Genomic DNA, 16,918 nt, shown 5'->3' with positions numbered 1-16,918 from the left:
AATGTATTATTGCCAAATTTGTGGAAGACAAACATAAGTCGGAAGGCAAGTGGTGAGGGTGACAAAAGAGTTGACAGAGGGTTATAGACAGGTTCTGTGAGTGGACAAAAACTTGGCAGATGGAATATAACGTCAGAAAATGTGAAGATATGCACTTTGGTAGGAAGAATAAAGGAGCATTATTCAAATGGAGAAAGACTCCAGTAAGCTGCAGCACAGATTTTGGGGCTCTCATGTAGAAACCGCAAAAAGCCAGCATGCAACTTCAGCAGGTAATTGGGAAGACAAATGGATTGTTGGTGTTTATTTGTAAAAATAGGGAAGTCTTGCTAAAGTTATACAAGGCACTAGTTAGATCACCTGGAACACTGAAAAGTTTTGGTCCCTTTATCTAAGGGAAGGTATACTTACGTTGGAGGCAGGGCAAGCAGAAATTATGGCTGACGACTATGAGCTAATCCATAAATTTAAATCTTTGTTCCATTACGCTCATCATTTTGAAAAGGACAGGAAGTGGGAGAGTAAGAGGACGGCAGGTAGCCAAGGTAAAGAACGGCTCGCTGGGAAGGCTCCGAGATCTCTTCCTCAGACCAGAAAGAAAGGTGCTGGGGGTGGAAGTGAGACTGGGAAACCGAGATGTTACCATTGTAATAAGGTGGGACAGGTTCGTTCAACCTGTTTGAAATTGCAAGGAAGGCCCACGGGAGTTGTGGGGGCGAACAGGGAGGATTCTAAGAAAGGAGCGAAAGTGGTTAATGCTCATTAAAATGGGGGTAGGTGGATGTGTAAGTGTTTGTGATTTGTGTCCTGCATACCTCACAATAAAACGTCCCGGCCCTGATGTTCCATCCCTTTTCGGGAAGGAGGAATGTAAAGGTCCTTCTTGTTGCTTCCCTTATTTCCCCTTTCTTTATTTTTGCCATTATCATTTTTTATCTATGGATGCTTAATGGACATGTGTCTTTAACACAAGCAGCAGAGAGAATGAGGAATTTAAAAGGTTACAGCATAGTATATAGTGCTGCTCGTGTGCGCAGGGGAGAACTCAGACTTCTTGGCACCCAAGGAATGGGGGGGGGGGGGGGACTCGGTTGGATTAATTGTCTGGTGGTGAATTAATTGTGCAAAAGAGCTGTATTCTGCCCCGTAACAGGTATGAATGGGTCCTACTCAAGTGGAATAATTTTCAGAGACCCAAGAAGCTAAATTTGAATCCTGGGCAATCAGGGGAGGGACCTGCTCCCTTCTCTCTCTCTCTCTCTCTCTCCAGAAACGGTGTGGGTTGCCGTGTTCCTAAAATTGCAGGAACCTGAATAAATCTCTTGTGAAAACCATTACAGACTGGAAAGCAGAAATCTAGACCTGAAATCCTGGTTTGAAGAGCATTGTGCAAACAAGGAACAAACATCTTAAACAAAGACACTTATCTATCTCATTATTATTTTTGCACCTCTCTCCATGGCGCCGAGGTCCCAGTTCGATCACGGCTCTGGGTCACTGTCCGTGTGGAGTTTGCACATTCTCCCTGAGTTTGCATGGGTTTCACCCCCACAACCCAAAGATGCGCAGGTTAGGTGGATTGGCCATGCTAAATTGCCCCTTCATTGGAAAAAAAAATGAATTGGGTACTCTAAATTTATTTTTAAAAATTTTACACCCCTCTTTTCCCCTCTGTGTTTGTTTGTCATGTGTGTGTGTGTAGAGGGTGAGGCAAATTAAAATGGATGGATTTATTTAGTTATTAGTACATGCTACATAATTTATTGTAGTTCTTGTTATAGTAAAAAGTAATTGTGTTTAAATTTACAAACTTGATGACTTTAATTATTGGGCAGCCAAGGGCCAAAGACTTTGAGTATTTTTCTAAGAATTATTGGTTAATTCAACTGTGTTGCGACTCTGGGTCAAGTGGGGCTGGAATTGACCGCGCACTAACCCAGGGGGTCGTAACAGGGTCTCCATGAAAATGTGAAATGAATTATTGTTCTAAAACTCGTTCTAAACTCAATATTAACAGTAATAGGGTGGACCAGTATATGCACATTTGACATATGACAATGAACAGTCTAAATTTAGAGCCATTATTCTGTTTCTTATTTATTAAACAACACATAATAAAAGATAAAATTGAGTCCACGTCATTTTCTTAATTGCAGACACTTCATTTATTGAGGCGTTAACTTCAACAGTTTAAGTCTAAATACAAAACACCATATTTTGTGGCAGCATCGAAGGGAAGTTAACTTTTTATATATTCTCTTGAACCCATAGGCAGTAGCCAACAACTAGAAGGGTGGGTGGAATAAGGACCAAGAGGATGCAAACACAGCTTAGCTTGGGCACAGGCAGTGAAAGCCAAGAAGAGCCAAGCAGGCAGAATGGTCAGTCTGACGACCGCCAATGAGACCTGCAAACCTTCACCTATCAAAGCCTCCAGCGAGCAGAATGCGACAGAGGGAGACAAGGGAAAGGAAAGAGACAGGCAGCAGATGACCAAATAACATCACCGCTCCCACACCTCTCACTTCTTAGCAGATTGAACCGATGGAGGTGAACTCACCAAAGAATCAGTCCACGGTTTGGCAGATGGTGAGGAGGGTCAGGAAAGAGGAATCAAAGGACATCGCCAACTCGCCTCCAATGAGCAGCGAGAAGCCACTCCCACCTGACACACAAGATGGGCAGTCTGGGGTGCTTCGGACAAGGATGACAAAGGGTATCTCCAGCAGATGCGGCAGAACTCTTGGGAGTTGGGACATCGGTGGCAGCGATGGAGTGAGTGGTCGCACATTTGGTGGCTCCTGCTCGATTTTTTTAGTCCCTCCCAAATTGTGTGGTGTTTGTGGGCAAAGATTGCATGAGTGCCCAGGGAATGTAATACTCCTCTGGTGGGACTGGATACGGTTCACCGAATGAGGATTGCCATGAGGAGAAGATGCTGCTCGGGCAGCACGGTAGCATTGTGGATAGCACAATTGCTTCACAGCTCCAGGGTCCCAGGTTCGATTCCGGCTTGGGTCACTGTCTGTGTAGAGTCTGCACATCCTCCCCGTGTGTGCGTGGGTTTCCTCCGGGTGCTCCGGTTTCCTCCCACAGTCCAAAGATGTGCAGGTTAGGTGGACTGGCCATGATAAAATTGCCCTCAGTGTCCAAAATTGCCCTTAGTGTTGGGTGGAGTTACTGGGTTATGGGAATAGGGTGGAGGTGTTGACCTGGGGTCGGGTGCTCTTTCCAAGAGCCGGTGCAGACTCGATGGGCCGAGTGGCCTCCTTCTGCACTGTAAATTCTATGAAGAGATCAACTGGAGAAAGAAAGTTTTGATGGTGCGACACAGGTGGGGGGAAGCAAGGGGGCAGCGCTGCCCGCCCAGTAGTCGATGTAGCAGCTGGTGACATTCCTCAATGGCAAATTTTAGCAGCAGGGGGCCCCAGAGGATTTGGCCAAGGTGGTGGAGCCGCTTAGGCCAGCGACTGAGCAGGTGGGGCCGAGGCAGGATCAGGGCCTGGGGATCCAGAAGGTGGAGGAGGCGGTGACGGAGTATGAGGATCAGTTGATCTCACTGGAGGTGGAGTTGGGGATGGTGTTGAGCAGCCAGAAGAGGCTGAGGGAGAAGCTGGAGGATTTGAGAGCCGCTGCAGGAAGACAAAATCTGCGGTTGTGGGGATGCCCGAAGGCATTGAGGGTGCGAAGGCCGTCAAGTATGTGGTGAGCATGTTGGAGCAGCTGATGGGGGAGGGGACCTTGACCAGCCCCTCGAGGTGGATTGCTCCTCGCCATCTTCACCTGTGTCATACCATGAAAACATTCTCGCTCCAGTTGCTCTCTTTTCCTCGTGGCACTCCTCATCCGGGGAACTGCATCCAGAGCGCTGAGGAGGAGGCCGCAGGTGCTGGAGCCGCCTAGGATAATGGTGGTGAGGCTGCATCAGTTGTTGGATAAGGAGAAGATCTTGAGGTGGCAAGGCAGACCAAGAGGTGTACCTGGGAAGGGAGTGAGCTGAGGATACACCAGGAGCTGGGTGCAGAGCTGGCCAAGCGGAGGGCTGGGTATAACCAGATAAAGGCCACACTCCATAAGGGGGTGAAGTTTGGGGTTCTGTACCCTGCCCACTTGTGGGTGATGCATCAAAACTTGCCGGAGGAGGCGGTGGACTTTATGAGACACCATGGACTTGGAGAATTGTGAGGCCATTGAGCTGTGGAAAGGAGTTTTGTGTAAATTGTGGGGCTTATTGGGTGGGTGGATTGGGGCAGGTTACAACGGGGGAGGGGAGATGGTGAGGGTGCCTTCAGTTTCTCTTTGCTGTCGGTTTGTAGGGGTAGATTGGGGGATAAGGGATAGTCAGGGTGGGGCCACCATGATAGCTGGGTCGGAGAGAAGTGGGGGGTTGGCAGGAGGAAGGAATAGAGGAGGGAGGCGTGGGCTAGTTCTTTGGGAGTGGAGGAGAGGGAGGGTGTGGTTGGTGTGGCGTACTGGGGAGAGATGGCGGCGGACATCTTAGGGCGGGTCTGGAACAGTGTGTGATGTGGGCCGGGGTGCTGGTTAAAAGAGGGGTATGGCTCATCAGCAGGCGAGGGGGCAGGCAGCCCGGACCAGGCTGGTTACCTGGCATTCAATAGGCCGGTTAAGTGGCCGCGTGTTTTCGTGCACTTGAGGAGTTTGAAGGTGGACGTTGTGTTTTTGCAGGAGACGCACCTAAAGGTGAGGGATCAGGCAAGGCCAAGGAAGGGATGGATGGGGCACGTGTTCCACTCAGAGTTGGACAGGATGGAAGGGAGGTGGTGATAATGGTCAATAAGAATGTTGCTTTCGAGGAAGGTGGTATTGTGGGTGATCCGGGGGGTGAGGAGGGGGGGGGGGGGGTATGTGATGGTCGGTAGGAAGCTGGAGGGGACGCCAGTGGTCCTGGCAAATTTTTATGCCCCAAACTGGGACGATATGGACTTTATGAAGTGGGTGTTAGGGAAGATCCCGGTCCCAGACAAGCACCGGCTTATGATGGGAGGCAATTTTAATCTGGATCCGAGGATGGACCAATCGAGTCCCAAGTCATCGAAGGTGGCGGCGGAGGTGAGAGAGTGGAGGAGTTTATGAATCGTATGGGGACTGGAGGTTTGAGAGACTGAGGATGAAGGAGTTCTTGTACTTCTCACATGTGCACCGGATATACTCCCGGATCATAGAACATAGAACATAGAACAATACAGCGCAGTACAGGCCCTTCGGCCCACGATGTTGCACCGAAACAAAAGCCATCTAACCTACACTATGCCATTATCATCCATATGTTTATCCAATAAACTTTTAAATGCCCTCAATGTTGGCGAGTTCACTACTGTAGCAGGTAGGGCATTCCACGGCCTCACTACTCTTTGCGTAAAGAACCTACCTCTGACCTCTGTCCTATATCTATTACCCCTCAGTTTAAAGTTATGTCCCCTCGTGCCAGCCATATCCATCCGCGGGAGAAGGCTCTCACTGTCCACCCTATCCAACCCCCTGATCATTTTGTATGCCTCTATTAAGTCTCCTCTTAACCTTCTTCTCTCCAACGAAAACAACCTCAAGTCCATCAGCCTTTCCTCATAAGATTTTCCCTCCATACCAGGCAACATCCTGATAAATCTCCTCTGCACCCGCTCCAAAGCCTCCACGTCCTTCCTATAATGCGGTGACCAGAACTGTACGCAATACTCCAAATGCGGCCGTACCAGAGTTCTGTACAGCTGCAACATGACCTCCCGACTCCGGAACTCAATCCCTCTACCAATAAAGGCCAACACTCCATAGGCCTTCTTCACAACCCTATCAACCTGGGTGGCAACTTTCAGGGATGTATGTACATGGACACCTAGATCCTTCTGCTCATCCACACTTTCAAGAACTTTACCATTAGCCAAATATTCCGCATTCCTGTTATTCCTTCCAAAGTGAATCGCCTCACACTTCTCTACATTAAACTCCATTTGCCACCTCTCAGCCCAGCTCTGCAGCTTATATATATCCCTCTGTAACCTGCTACATCCTTCCACACTATCGACAACACCACCGACTTTAGTATCGTCTGCAAATTTACTCACCCACCCTTCTGCGCCTTCCTCTAGGTCATTGATAAAAATGACAAACAGCAACGGCCCCAGAACAGATCCTTGTGGTACTCCACTTGTGACTGTACTCAATTCTGAACATTTCCCATCAACCACCACCCTCTGTCTTCTTTCAGCTAGCCAATTTCTGATCCACATCTCTAAATCACCCTCAATCCCCAGCCTCCGTATTTTTTGCAATAGCCTACCGTGGGGAACCTTATCAAACGCTTTGCTGAAATCCATATACACCACATCAACTGCTCTACCCTCGTCTACCTGTTCAGTCACCTTCTCAAAGAACTCAATAAGGTTTGTGAGGCATGACCTACCCTTCACAAAGCCATGCTGACTATCCCTGATCATATTATTCCTATCTAGATGATTATAAATCTTGTCTCTTATAATCCCCTCCAAGACTTTACCCACTACAGACGTGAGGCTCACCGGTCTATAGTTGCCGGGGTAGTCTCTGCTCCCCTTTTTGAACAAAGGGACCACATTTGCTGTCCTCCAGTCCTCTGGCACTATTCCTGTAGCCAATGATGACATAAAAATCAAAGCCAAAGGTCCAGCAATCTCTTCCCTGGCCTCCCAGAGAATCCTAGGATAAATCCCATCAGGTCCCGGGGACTTATCTATTTTCAGCCTGTCCAGAATTGCCAACACCTCTTCCCTACGTACCTCAATGCCATCTATTCTATTAGCCTGGGGTTCAGCATTCTCCTCCACAACATTATCTTTTTCCTGAGTGAAAACCGACGAAAAATATTCATTTAGTATCTCGCCTATCTCTTCAGGCTCCACACACAATTTCCCATCCCTGTCCTTGACTGGTCTTACTCTTTCCCTAGTCATTCGCTTATTCCTGACATACCTATAGAAAGCTTTTGGGTTTTCCTTGATCCTTCCTGCCAAATACTTCTCATGTCCCCTCCTTGCTCGTCTTAGCTCTCTCTTTAGATCCTTCCTCGCTACCTTGTAACTATCCATCGCCCCAACCGAAACTTCACACTTCATCTTCACATAGGCCTCAAAGAACAAAGAACAAAGAAATGTACAGCACAGGAACCTTCGGCCCTCCAAGCCCGTGCCGACCATACTGCCCGACTAAACTACAATCTTCTACACTTCCTGGGTCCGTATCCTTCTATTCCCATCCTATTCATATATTTGTCAAGATGCCCCTTAAATGTCCCTATCGTCCCTGCTTCCACTACCTCCTCCGGTAGCGAGTTCCAGGTACCCACTACCCTCTGCGTAAAAAACTTGCCTCGTACATCTACTCTAAACCTTGCCCCTCTCACCTTAAACCTATGCCCCCTAGTAATTGACCCCTCTACCCTGGGGGAAAGCCTCTGACTATCCACTCTATCTATGCCCCTCATAATTTTGTATACCTCTATCAGGTCGCCCCTCAACCTCCTTCGTTCCAGTGAGAACAAACCGAGTTTATTCAATCGCTCCTCATAGCTTATGCCCTCCATACCAGGCAACATTCTGGTAAATCTCTTCTGCACCCTCTCTAAAGCCTCCACATCCTTCTGGTAGTGTGGCGACCAGAATTGAACACTATACTCCAAGTGTGGCCTAACTAAGGTTCTATACAGCTGCAACATGACTGGCCAATTCTTATACTCAATGCCCCGGCCAATGAAGGCAAGCATGCCGTATGCCTTCTTGACTACCTTCTCCACCTGTGTTGCCCCTTTCAATGACCTGTGGACCTGTACTCCTAGATCTCTTTGACTTTCAATACTCTTGAGGGTTCTACCATTCACTGTATATTCCCTACCTGCATTAGACCTTCCAAAATGCATTACCTCACATTTGTCCGAATTAAACTCCATCTGCCATCTCTCCGCCCAAGTCTCCAGACAATCTAAATCCTGCTGTATCCTCAGACAGTCCTCATCGCTATCCGCAATTCCACCAACCTTTGTGTCGTCTGCAAACTTACTAATCAGACCAGTTACATTTTCCTCCAAATCATTTATATATACTACAAAGAGCAAAGGTCCCAGCACTGATCCCTGTGGAACACCACTGGTCACAGCCCTCCAATTAGGAAAGCATCCCTCCATTGCTACCCTCTGCCTTCTATGGCCTAGCCAGTTCTGTATCCACCTTGCCAGTTCACCCCTGATCCCGTGTGACTTCACCTTTTGTACTAGTCTACCATGAGGGACCTTGTCAAAGGCCTTACTGAAGTCCATATAGACAACATCTACTGCCCTACCTGCATCAATCATCTTAGTGACCTCCTCGAAAAACTCTATCAAGTTAGTGAGACACGACCTCCCCTTCACAAAACCGTGCTGCCTCTCACTAACTGCCTCCTTCCTCTTAACAAGAGATTCCACTTCCTTGGTAAACCACGGTTCCCTCGCTCGACGCCTTCCTCCCTGTCTGACCGGTACATACTTATCAAGAACACGCAGTAGCTGATCCTTGAACAAGCCCCACTTATCCAGTGTGCCCAACACTTGCAGCCTACGTCTCCACCTTATCCCCCCCAAGTCACGTCTAATGGCATCATAATTGCCCTTCCCCCAGCTATAACTCTTGCCCTGCGGTGTATACTTATCCCTTTCCATCATTAACGTAAACGTCACCGAATTGTGGTCACTGTCCCCAAAGTGCTCTCCTACCTCCAAATCCAACACCTGGCCTGGTTCATTACCCAAAACCAAATCTCTTGTTGGCCTGTCAACATATTGTTTCAGGAAACCCTCCTGCACACACTGTACAAAAAACGACCCATCTATTGTACTCGAACTATATCTTTTCCAGTCAATATTTGGAAAGTTAAAGTCTCCCATAATAACTACCCTGTTACTTTCGCTCATATCCAGAATCATCTTCGCCATCCTTTCCTCTACATCCCTAGAACTATTAGGAGGCCTATAAAAAACTCCCAACAGGGTGACCTCTCCTTTCCTGTTTCTAACTTCAGCCCATACTACCTCGGAAGAAGAGTCCCCATCTAGCATCCTCTCCGCCACCGTAATACTGCTCTTGACTAGCAGCGCCACACCTCCCCCTCTTTTGCCTCCTTGTCTGAGCTTACTAAAACACCTAAACCCCGGAACCTGCAACATCCATTCCTGTCCCTGCTCTATCCATGTCTCCGAAATGGCCACAACATCGAAGTCCCAGGTACCAACCCATGCTGCCAGTTCCCCTACCTTGTTTCGTATACTCCTGGCATTGAAGTAGACACACTTCAAACCACCTACCTGAACACTGGCCCCCTCCTGCGACGTCAAATCTGTGCTCCTGACCTCTATACTCTCATTCTCCCTTACCCTAAAACTACAATCCAGGTTCCCATGCCCCTGCTGCATTAGTTTAAACCCCCCCAAAGAGCACTAACAAATCTCCCCCCCAGGATATTTGTGCCCCTCAGGTTCAGATGTAGACCATCCTGTCTGTAGAGGTCCCACCTTCCCCAGAAAGAGCCCCAGTTATCCAAAAATCTGAATCCCTCCCGCCTGCACCATCCCTGTAGCCACGTGTTTAAATGCTCTCTCTCCCTATTCCTCATCTCACTATCACGTGGCACGGGCAACAACCCAGAGATAACAACTCTGTTTGTTCTAGTTCTGAGCTTCCATCCTAGCTCCCTGAAAGCCTGCCTGACATCCTTGTCCCCTTTCCTACCTATGTCATTAGTGCCAATGTGGACCACGACTTGGGGCTGCTCCCCCTCCCCCCTAAGGACCCGGAAAACACGATCCGAGACATCACGTACCCTTGCACCTGGGAGGCAACATACCAAACGTGAGTCTCTCACGCTCCCACAAAATCTCCTATCTGTGCCCTTGACTATCGAGTCCCCAATTACTAATGCTCTGCTCCTCTCCCCCTTCCCTTCTGAGCAACAGGGACAGACTCCGTGCCAGAGGCCCGTACCCCATGGCTTACCCCTGGTAAGTCCCCCCCCCCACAAGTATCCAAAGCGGTATACTTGTTTCTCAGTGGAACGACCGCAAGGGATCCCTGCACTGACTGCTTTTTCCCAGTTCCTCTTACAGTTACCCACCTATCTCCAATCTTTGGTGTAACTAATTCCCTGAAGCTGCTATCTATGACCCCTTCTGCCTCCCGAATGATCCGAAGTTCTTCCAACTCCAGCTCCAGTTCCCTAACTCGGTCTTGGAGGAGCTGGAGATGGCAGCACTTCCTGCAGGTAAAATCAGCAGGGACACTAACTGCATCCCTCACCTCAAACATCCTGCAGGAGGAACATTGCACTCCCTTCCCTGCCATCCCTCTAACTTTCTACCAAGATCTAGAAACAACTAAATTAAATTTTTATAAAAAATAATAATATAATAAAATATGGTACTTACCTCAGACCAATGGGTTTTATTATTAGGTTAGAGGAGGAGGGTGGGAGACACTACACGTGTAATGTCTCGGGTTTCCTCTCCACCAGAATTTATTGGTGCGGGTCTTCCCAGACGTCCGCGGGTCGACTTCCTGTTCCCGCCTAAAAAACTAATTTTAAAAAAAAGAAAAATTCTCAGCTCCTGCTGAAATTGACTAACCAGCCAGCTCCACTCCCGCCGAAATCGACTGGCCTGCCCCTGCAAAGGCAAGTGCTTTTAAAGGTTGACTTACCTCCCAGCAACCTCCTTCCGCAATGCTCCCGCTGAAACTGACTCACCAGCTGTTCTCCCACCGAAATCGACTGGCCTGCCCCTGCAAAGACAAGTGCTTTTAAAGGTTGACTTACCTCCCAGCAACCTCCTTCCGCAATGCTCCCGCTGAAACTGACTCACCAGCTGTTCTCACGCCGAAATCGACTTCTTTCTGATGGATAAGGTGCTGAAGGCGGGGTGGATGACTTGGCGAATGTGACGATCGTGGCTTCTGACCACGCGTCACACCAGATGGAGTTACGGGTGGCATGGGGAGATCCAACTGCTGCAGTGGATGTTGGATTGTTGGCAGATAAGTGGGTGTGTGAGAGGGTGAGGGCCGTTATTCGAGGTTACGTGGAATGGAATAACACGAGGAAGGTCAAGGCCTCCAGGTTGTGAGAGGCACTTAAGGCGGTAGCTAGGAGCAAATTTATTTTGATCCAGGCGCATAGGGAGAGGGTAGGAGAGAGAGCAAGGCTGGTGGAGGAGATTTTAAGCGCAGATCGGAGGTACTCGGTGGCGCCAGAGGAAGGGTTGTTGAAGGAGACAGATGGAGTTTGGGTTAGTGTCCACGCGGAAGGTGGTGGGGAAATTGCAGAGGGCCAATGTCGGAGTACTTGGAAAAGGCGAGTAGGATGTGAGCCCACCAGTTGAGGAAGCTGGCAGCAGCAAGGAAGATTGGTAAGGATTCGGAGCCGCAGTCTGGGGGTGGGGATGAGGTGGGTCCTGGTTGGAAAAGGAGGGGGCAGGAATTTGGGGCCCCGATCGGGCTGAGGGAAGTGATTGAAGGCGTTGTGGCAATACAAGGCAGGGAAGGCCCCAGAGCAGGACAGGTACCCAGTGGAGTTTTACCCCGTTACTGGGGATATACAATGAGGTGAGGAGTACGGGGGAGCTCCCCCCACCGCGACACACCCTCCCCCCCCACATTGTCACAGGTGGCCATTTTGCTGCTTTTGAAGTGAATAAGGACCTGGAGCAGTGTGGGTCGCACCGCCTAATAGCGTTGCTCAATGTTGATGCAAAGCTGTTAGCGAAGTGTAGGCATCGCGGATAGAGGATTGCGTTCCAGGGCGATAGGGGAGGATCAGACGGGATTTGTGAATGGATGGCAGTTGTCAAAGAATGTGCGCAGGCTGCTTAATATTATGATGCCCTCGGAGAGGCAGGAGGTAGCAATAGTGGTGGAAATGTATGCGGAGAAGCCCTTTGATTGGGTAGAGTGTGTATTTGTTGGAGGTGCTGGGGGGTCGGTTCAGATTTGGCCAGGATTTTGTGGATTGGGTTTGGCTGATGTGCAGGGTGCCGATGATGAGTGTCCAAACGAACAGGGCGAGCTTGGGGTACTTTGGGCTGCATTGGGGGATGAGGCAGTGGTGCCCAATCTCCCTGTTGCTTTTCGCCTTAGCAATAGCGGTGCTGAAAATGGCACTTTGGGCATCGAGGGGTTGGAGAGGGATCGAGCGGGATGGGGGGGTGCCCAGTCTAACTATATGTAGACGATCTTTTGTTACATATCTCTGACCAGGTGAGCAGCTTTGAAAGTATCATGGTGATCCTGAGGGAATTTAGCCTGTCTTCAGGATATAAATTGAACATGGGGAAGAGTGAGGAGTTCCCAGTTAATGCTGGAGGGCAGGGGAGGAGATAAATGGAAATTCTGGTCCGGGTTTTGTGGGCAAGTCTTCGGCATCGAGGAATCCAGGTGGCGAGGACTTGGGCACGGCTGCATAATTTGTACTTGGCACAGCTGGTGGAGGGAATGAAGGTGGATTTTAAGAGGTGTTGCCGCTGTCACTTGCTGGGCGCGTGCAGACGGTTAAAATGACATTGCCACCCAGGTTATTGATCGTGTTCCAGAGCTTCCGCATCTCCCCCCCCCCCCAAAGTCCTTTTTCAGAAAGGTGAACACGATAATTTGGGGGTTTGTCTGGGTGGGGAAGATCCTGTGGGGGAGGAGGGTGTTTTTGGAGAGGGGGGAGGTGGGTTGCTGGCATTGCCAATTTTAATGAATTATTATTGGGTGAAGAACATAGCAATGATGACGAAATGGGCAGTGGAGGAAGGGTTGCTGCAGGGGCGGTTGGGGGTGGTATCATGTAGGGGAAGAGTTTGAGGGCATTGTTCCTGTACTCTGTGAGCCCAGTGGTGGTTTCAGCAGTGCGGGTGTGGAGCCAGTGCAGGTAGCATTCCGGGTTAAAGGGCATGTGGCTGGTTTAGCTCAGTGGGCTAGACAGCTGGTTTGTGACGCGGAACAAGGCCAGCAGCACTGGTTCAATTCCCGTACCAGCTGAGAATTCAGAATTCTCCCTCTGTGTACCCGAACAGACGCCGGAATGTGGCGACTAGGGGCTTTTCACAGTAACTTAATTGCAGTGTTAATGTAAACCTACTTGTGACAATAAAGATTATTATGTCAGTGACTGTGGCGGTGATATTTGACAATCACAGGTGCTGGATGCGAACTTCCAGGGTTGGTGACAGGTGGGGAGTACTTTAGGGACTTGTTTATAGGAGGGAGTTTTGCAGGTCTGGAGGAGTTGGAGCAAACGTATGAACTGCCCAAAGGGAATGGTTTCAGATACTTGCGGGTGAGGGACTTCGTGAGGAGGTGTCGTCCTTCATGGGGCTGCCGTCTCCGGTGTTGCAAGACAAGCTGTTGTCGGAGGATGATATTGGGGGTTGAAGGGTGTCGGACATCTCCAGTGAGTTGATGGAAGGGAGGGTGCTCCTGTGGAGGAGAGCAAGCGTAAATGGGAGGAGTTGGGTGGGGAGGTGAGGGCCGGGACACGGAAAGAGGTCCTGTGGTGGGTGAACACGTCCTCGTGGTGTGCGAGCACCACCTTGAAGAGCGGGTAAAATGAGGACCAGGAGGCACAAAGGATGAGCAAGACTACAGGTTACATTCAGAGTATAAAAGTTTATTGTACAGATCTCTTGCCGGAGTAACTGTTGTATTCAGACGTTAACATGATTCTTTGCTTAAAAAAGTAGCATTATTTTATTTCGCTCTGTCACTGCCTAATCCTACATCCCCCACACTGGAATAGCTGCAGTCCATTGGCCCTTTTTATTTCCTGAACACTGGAATGTGGATAGGGAGAGGGTCGCCCAGTTTCCCCTCTGCTCCTTCTCAAAGGTGCCAATCCCAATTTTAATCTTCCTTCCTTTTAATTAGAAGCAGCTCGGACAGGGGTCATTCAGATGACCCCCTGCATGAAGGGTTGGTCTGAGGAATAGCTTGAGCCTCCACCCATTGGAATATAGAATGGGAGATGATCTTATTGAATCATACGACATTCTCTGGGGGGGGGGGGGGGGGGGGCTTGACAGGTTAGATGCTGATAGGATGTTTCCCTTTGTGGAGAAATATGGAACCGGCCTCAGTTTCACATCTCCAATCAAAACGCAGAAGAGGAATTCCATCTCTCAGAGGGTCAGTTAGTGTTTAGAATGCTCTCCCCCAGTGAGCAGTGGGAGCTTCGAAGTTGAATACATTCAAGGTGGACTTTGACATATTTCTGATCAACAAAGGAGTCAAAGGTTATGGAGGCAGAGGCAACAGGAAAGTAGGGTTGGGACCACAGGCCACGTCCTTACTGAATGGTGGTGTAGACTCGAAGGGCTGAATGGCCTAATCCTTACATTCTAATTAATGACTTTAAGAGAAAGCACAGCCCCGGATAAGGAGCAAGGGTCAGCTACGTCAAGGAGCAGCTACGTCAAGGAGCTTGGGGTGGGTGGGGGTTAGAAGAGGTCAGCTAACATCGCACCCTCGGCCTTTCTGCTTCAGGATGGGTGATGAGGGATGTGGGCAGCTGGCAAGTTGCAGGGTCGAGAGAGAGCCAGGCAGCCATCAGCGTGGAAACAGTGAGGGTGACCGTAGCAATGGCATCAGTACAGAATCACCCTTCCACCATCACTCTACCCTCCCCTAACACCTTAAAATTATATTAATAATCAAAGAAGCCTTCCCTTTGACACACACTGGGGATCCTCTTAACGAGATCCTCGGTTTGTTTAATTTCGGGTACGGCTGACCGCCTGTCCACACATTCAAGTCCATTCAAATAAAAATTAAGAAAAAAAACCTAAAAAAATTAGAACTTAAAAAACAAAATAAAAACATTGATTTTTTTTTTAATTGAACGGTCAATGGCTCGATAAGTTTCCAGAGGGTTACTGGTGTGTCTGGAAGTTTCCAGAGGGTTACTGGTGTGTCTGGAAGTTTCCAGAGGGTTGCTGACGTGTCTGGAAGTTTCCAGAGGGTTACTGACGTGTCTGGAAGTTTCCAGAGGGTTACTGACGTGTCTGGAAGTTTCTAGATGTTTTTTGACATGTCTGGAAGTTTCCAGAGGGTTACTGACGTGTCTGGAAGTTTCCAGAGGGTTACTGACGTGTCTGGAAGTTTCTAGATGTTTTTTGACATGTCTGGAAGTTTCCAGAGGGTTACTGACGTGTCTGGAAGTTTCCAGAGGGTTACTGACGTGTCTGGAAGTTTCTAGATGTTTTTTGACATGTCTGGAAGTTTCCAGAGGGTTGCTGACGTGTCTGGAAGTTTCCAGAGGGTTACTGACGTGTCTGGAAGTTTCCAGAGGGTTACTGGCGTGTCTGGAAGTTTCTCGATGTTTTTTGACATGTCTGGAAGTTTCTAGGTTATTCACGCGTCCGGATGTTTCTCAAGGGTTCTGCACCATGTTCTGTAAGGCCAGTGGGAGATCTCGTTAACATCCCAGCTCCTCCTCCATGCTAAAACTGCTGCGACGGCTGCTGCCCTTTGACGCACCAGGTGAGACTGAGGAGAGTAATGGGTCAGCGGCTGCCACAGGAGACAGCGAGTCGTCCATCAGGACGTCCCCGAGGCCAGAATCCAGCTTCAAGGGGAAGGGGAAGTCGCTCATGGAGTCAAAGGCGAGTGGCTGGTCAAGCAACCCCAGGTCAAGGCCGAGGCCAAAGCTGGGACCTGCTGCTTGGGTGAGGCTGGGAAGCTGCAAGCATTCACCGCCATGCTGGCTGGGTTGGGACTCCTGTTTGATGACCTGGGCAGCGAGCTGGGCAGTGTTGAGGCCCGAGGGAGAGCTCAGCGACAGACCGTGAACCCGGGCCTGGATCTCCAATTCCTGCCAAGAAGGTGAAAAAGGAAATGATTACTACCTGTGCCACAACTGCAGAGAAATAGACAGAGCACTTCCTGAGACAGCGAGGTGTGGAGGGCACACAAACAGTTTCTCTATTGGCCAATCAAGCAGATAATGAAAGAACAGTTTCAGGTCATGTGCTGAAAACGTCTAAATTATTTCCTTCTCTCAGGAGATGTGGGCATTACTGAGTCAGCCAGCATTTAATGCCCATTCCTAATTGCCCCCGAGAGGATTCTGACCCTGTGACAGCGAAGAAACAGCAATATACGGGAACTTCCAGGTGGTGGAGTTCCCAGGTGTCTGCTGCCCTTGTCCATCTAGATGGCAGTGGTTGTGGGTTTGGAAGGTGCTGCCTGAGCAGCCTTGGTGAGTTCCTGCACTGCACCTTGGGACACACGGCCGCCACTGCGGTGGAGCGAGTTAACACTTTTGGCGCTGAATGGGGTGCCAATCAAGAGGACTTTGCCTTGGATGTCTTTGGGTTTCTGACACTCATCGAGGCAAGTGGAAGAGTAAACGCAGGCACAGAGAAAGTTGCCAGTCCCCCCAGCCAGAGGCAGTAATGTGAAGGGGGCACTCTGCACGGATCCTGGAATCGGGACTACGGGTTCACACCTGTATCCGCAGCAGCAAGTTCTGGTTCGCATGCTCCAATTTCTTCTGCCGGACTTCAAGCTCCTTCGAACGGTTGCTCTCCTTCTGCAGCTTCCGAATATAGTCCACAGATGCCTTTAATATTGTGCCCTTATTCCAGCGAGCTTCACTGGGAAAGGAAGAAACAGCAGGTCAGCAAGAAGCTCACATCCGGTGGCGAGATCAGACTCCACAAAAATACCCAGACAGAGTGGAAGTGTTGAGGGAAGTCCAGTCCCCAGTCGTGACAACATGAATGAGGCTCTTTCAGCCCAACTTGGATAGAGCAGTACCTGTCCCAGAAGTGCAAGAGGTAAGTGTAAGGGGAGGACCCTGGGACAGACAGTCAGCAACATCTAGAGGAGTGTGTGAGGGGAGCACCCTGCGAAAGGCAGTCAGCAGCATCTAG

At 49.5% G+C, this 16,918-nt stretch overlaps 1 protein-coding gene across 2 annotated transcripts in view; it reads right to left on the bottom strand.

Annotated features, from left to right (window-relative positions):
• Window positions 1-13,635: 13,635 nt before the first annotated feature.
• The window catches only part of LOC140398988 (microphthalmia-associated transcription factor-like), an 89,793-nt gene continuing 86,510 nt past the window's right edge, over window positions 13,636-16,918 (bottom strand). For both annotated transcript variants that reach the window (XM_072488018.1, XM_072488017.1), the window contains 2 exons: window positions 16,492-16,639; window positions 13,636-15,855 (listed from right to left, as the gene is read on the bottom strand). In XM_072488018.1, coding sequence (XP_072344119.1) covers window positions 15,460-15,855; window positions 16,492-16,639 — 544 coding nt within the window. In that variant the 3' untranslated portion in view covers window positions 13,636-15,459. The remainder of the gene's footprint in view (window positions 15,856-16,491; window positions 16,640-16,918) is intronic.

The sequence above is a fragment of the Scyliorhinus torazame genome, chromosome 22 (genome assembly GCF_047496885.1).
Source record: "Scyliorhinus torazame isolate Kashiwa2021f chromosome 22, sScyTor2.1, whole genome shotgun sequence".
NCBI lineage: Eukaryota > Metazoa > Chordata > Chondrichthyes > Carcharhiniformes > Scyliorhinidae > Scyliorhinus > Scyliorhinus torazame.
This window is presented reverse-complemented; position numbering and strand designations above follow the sequence as displayed.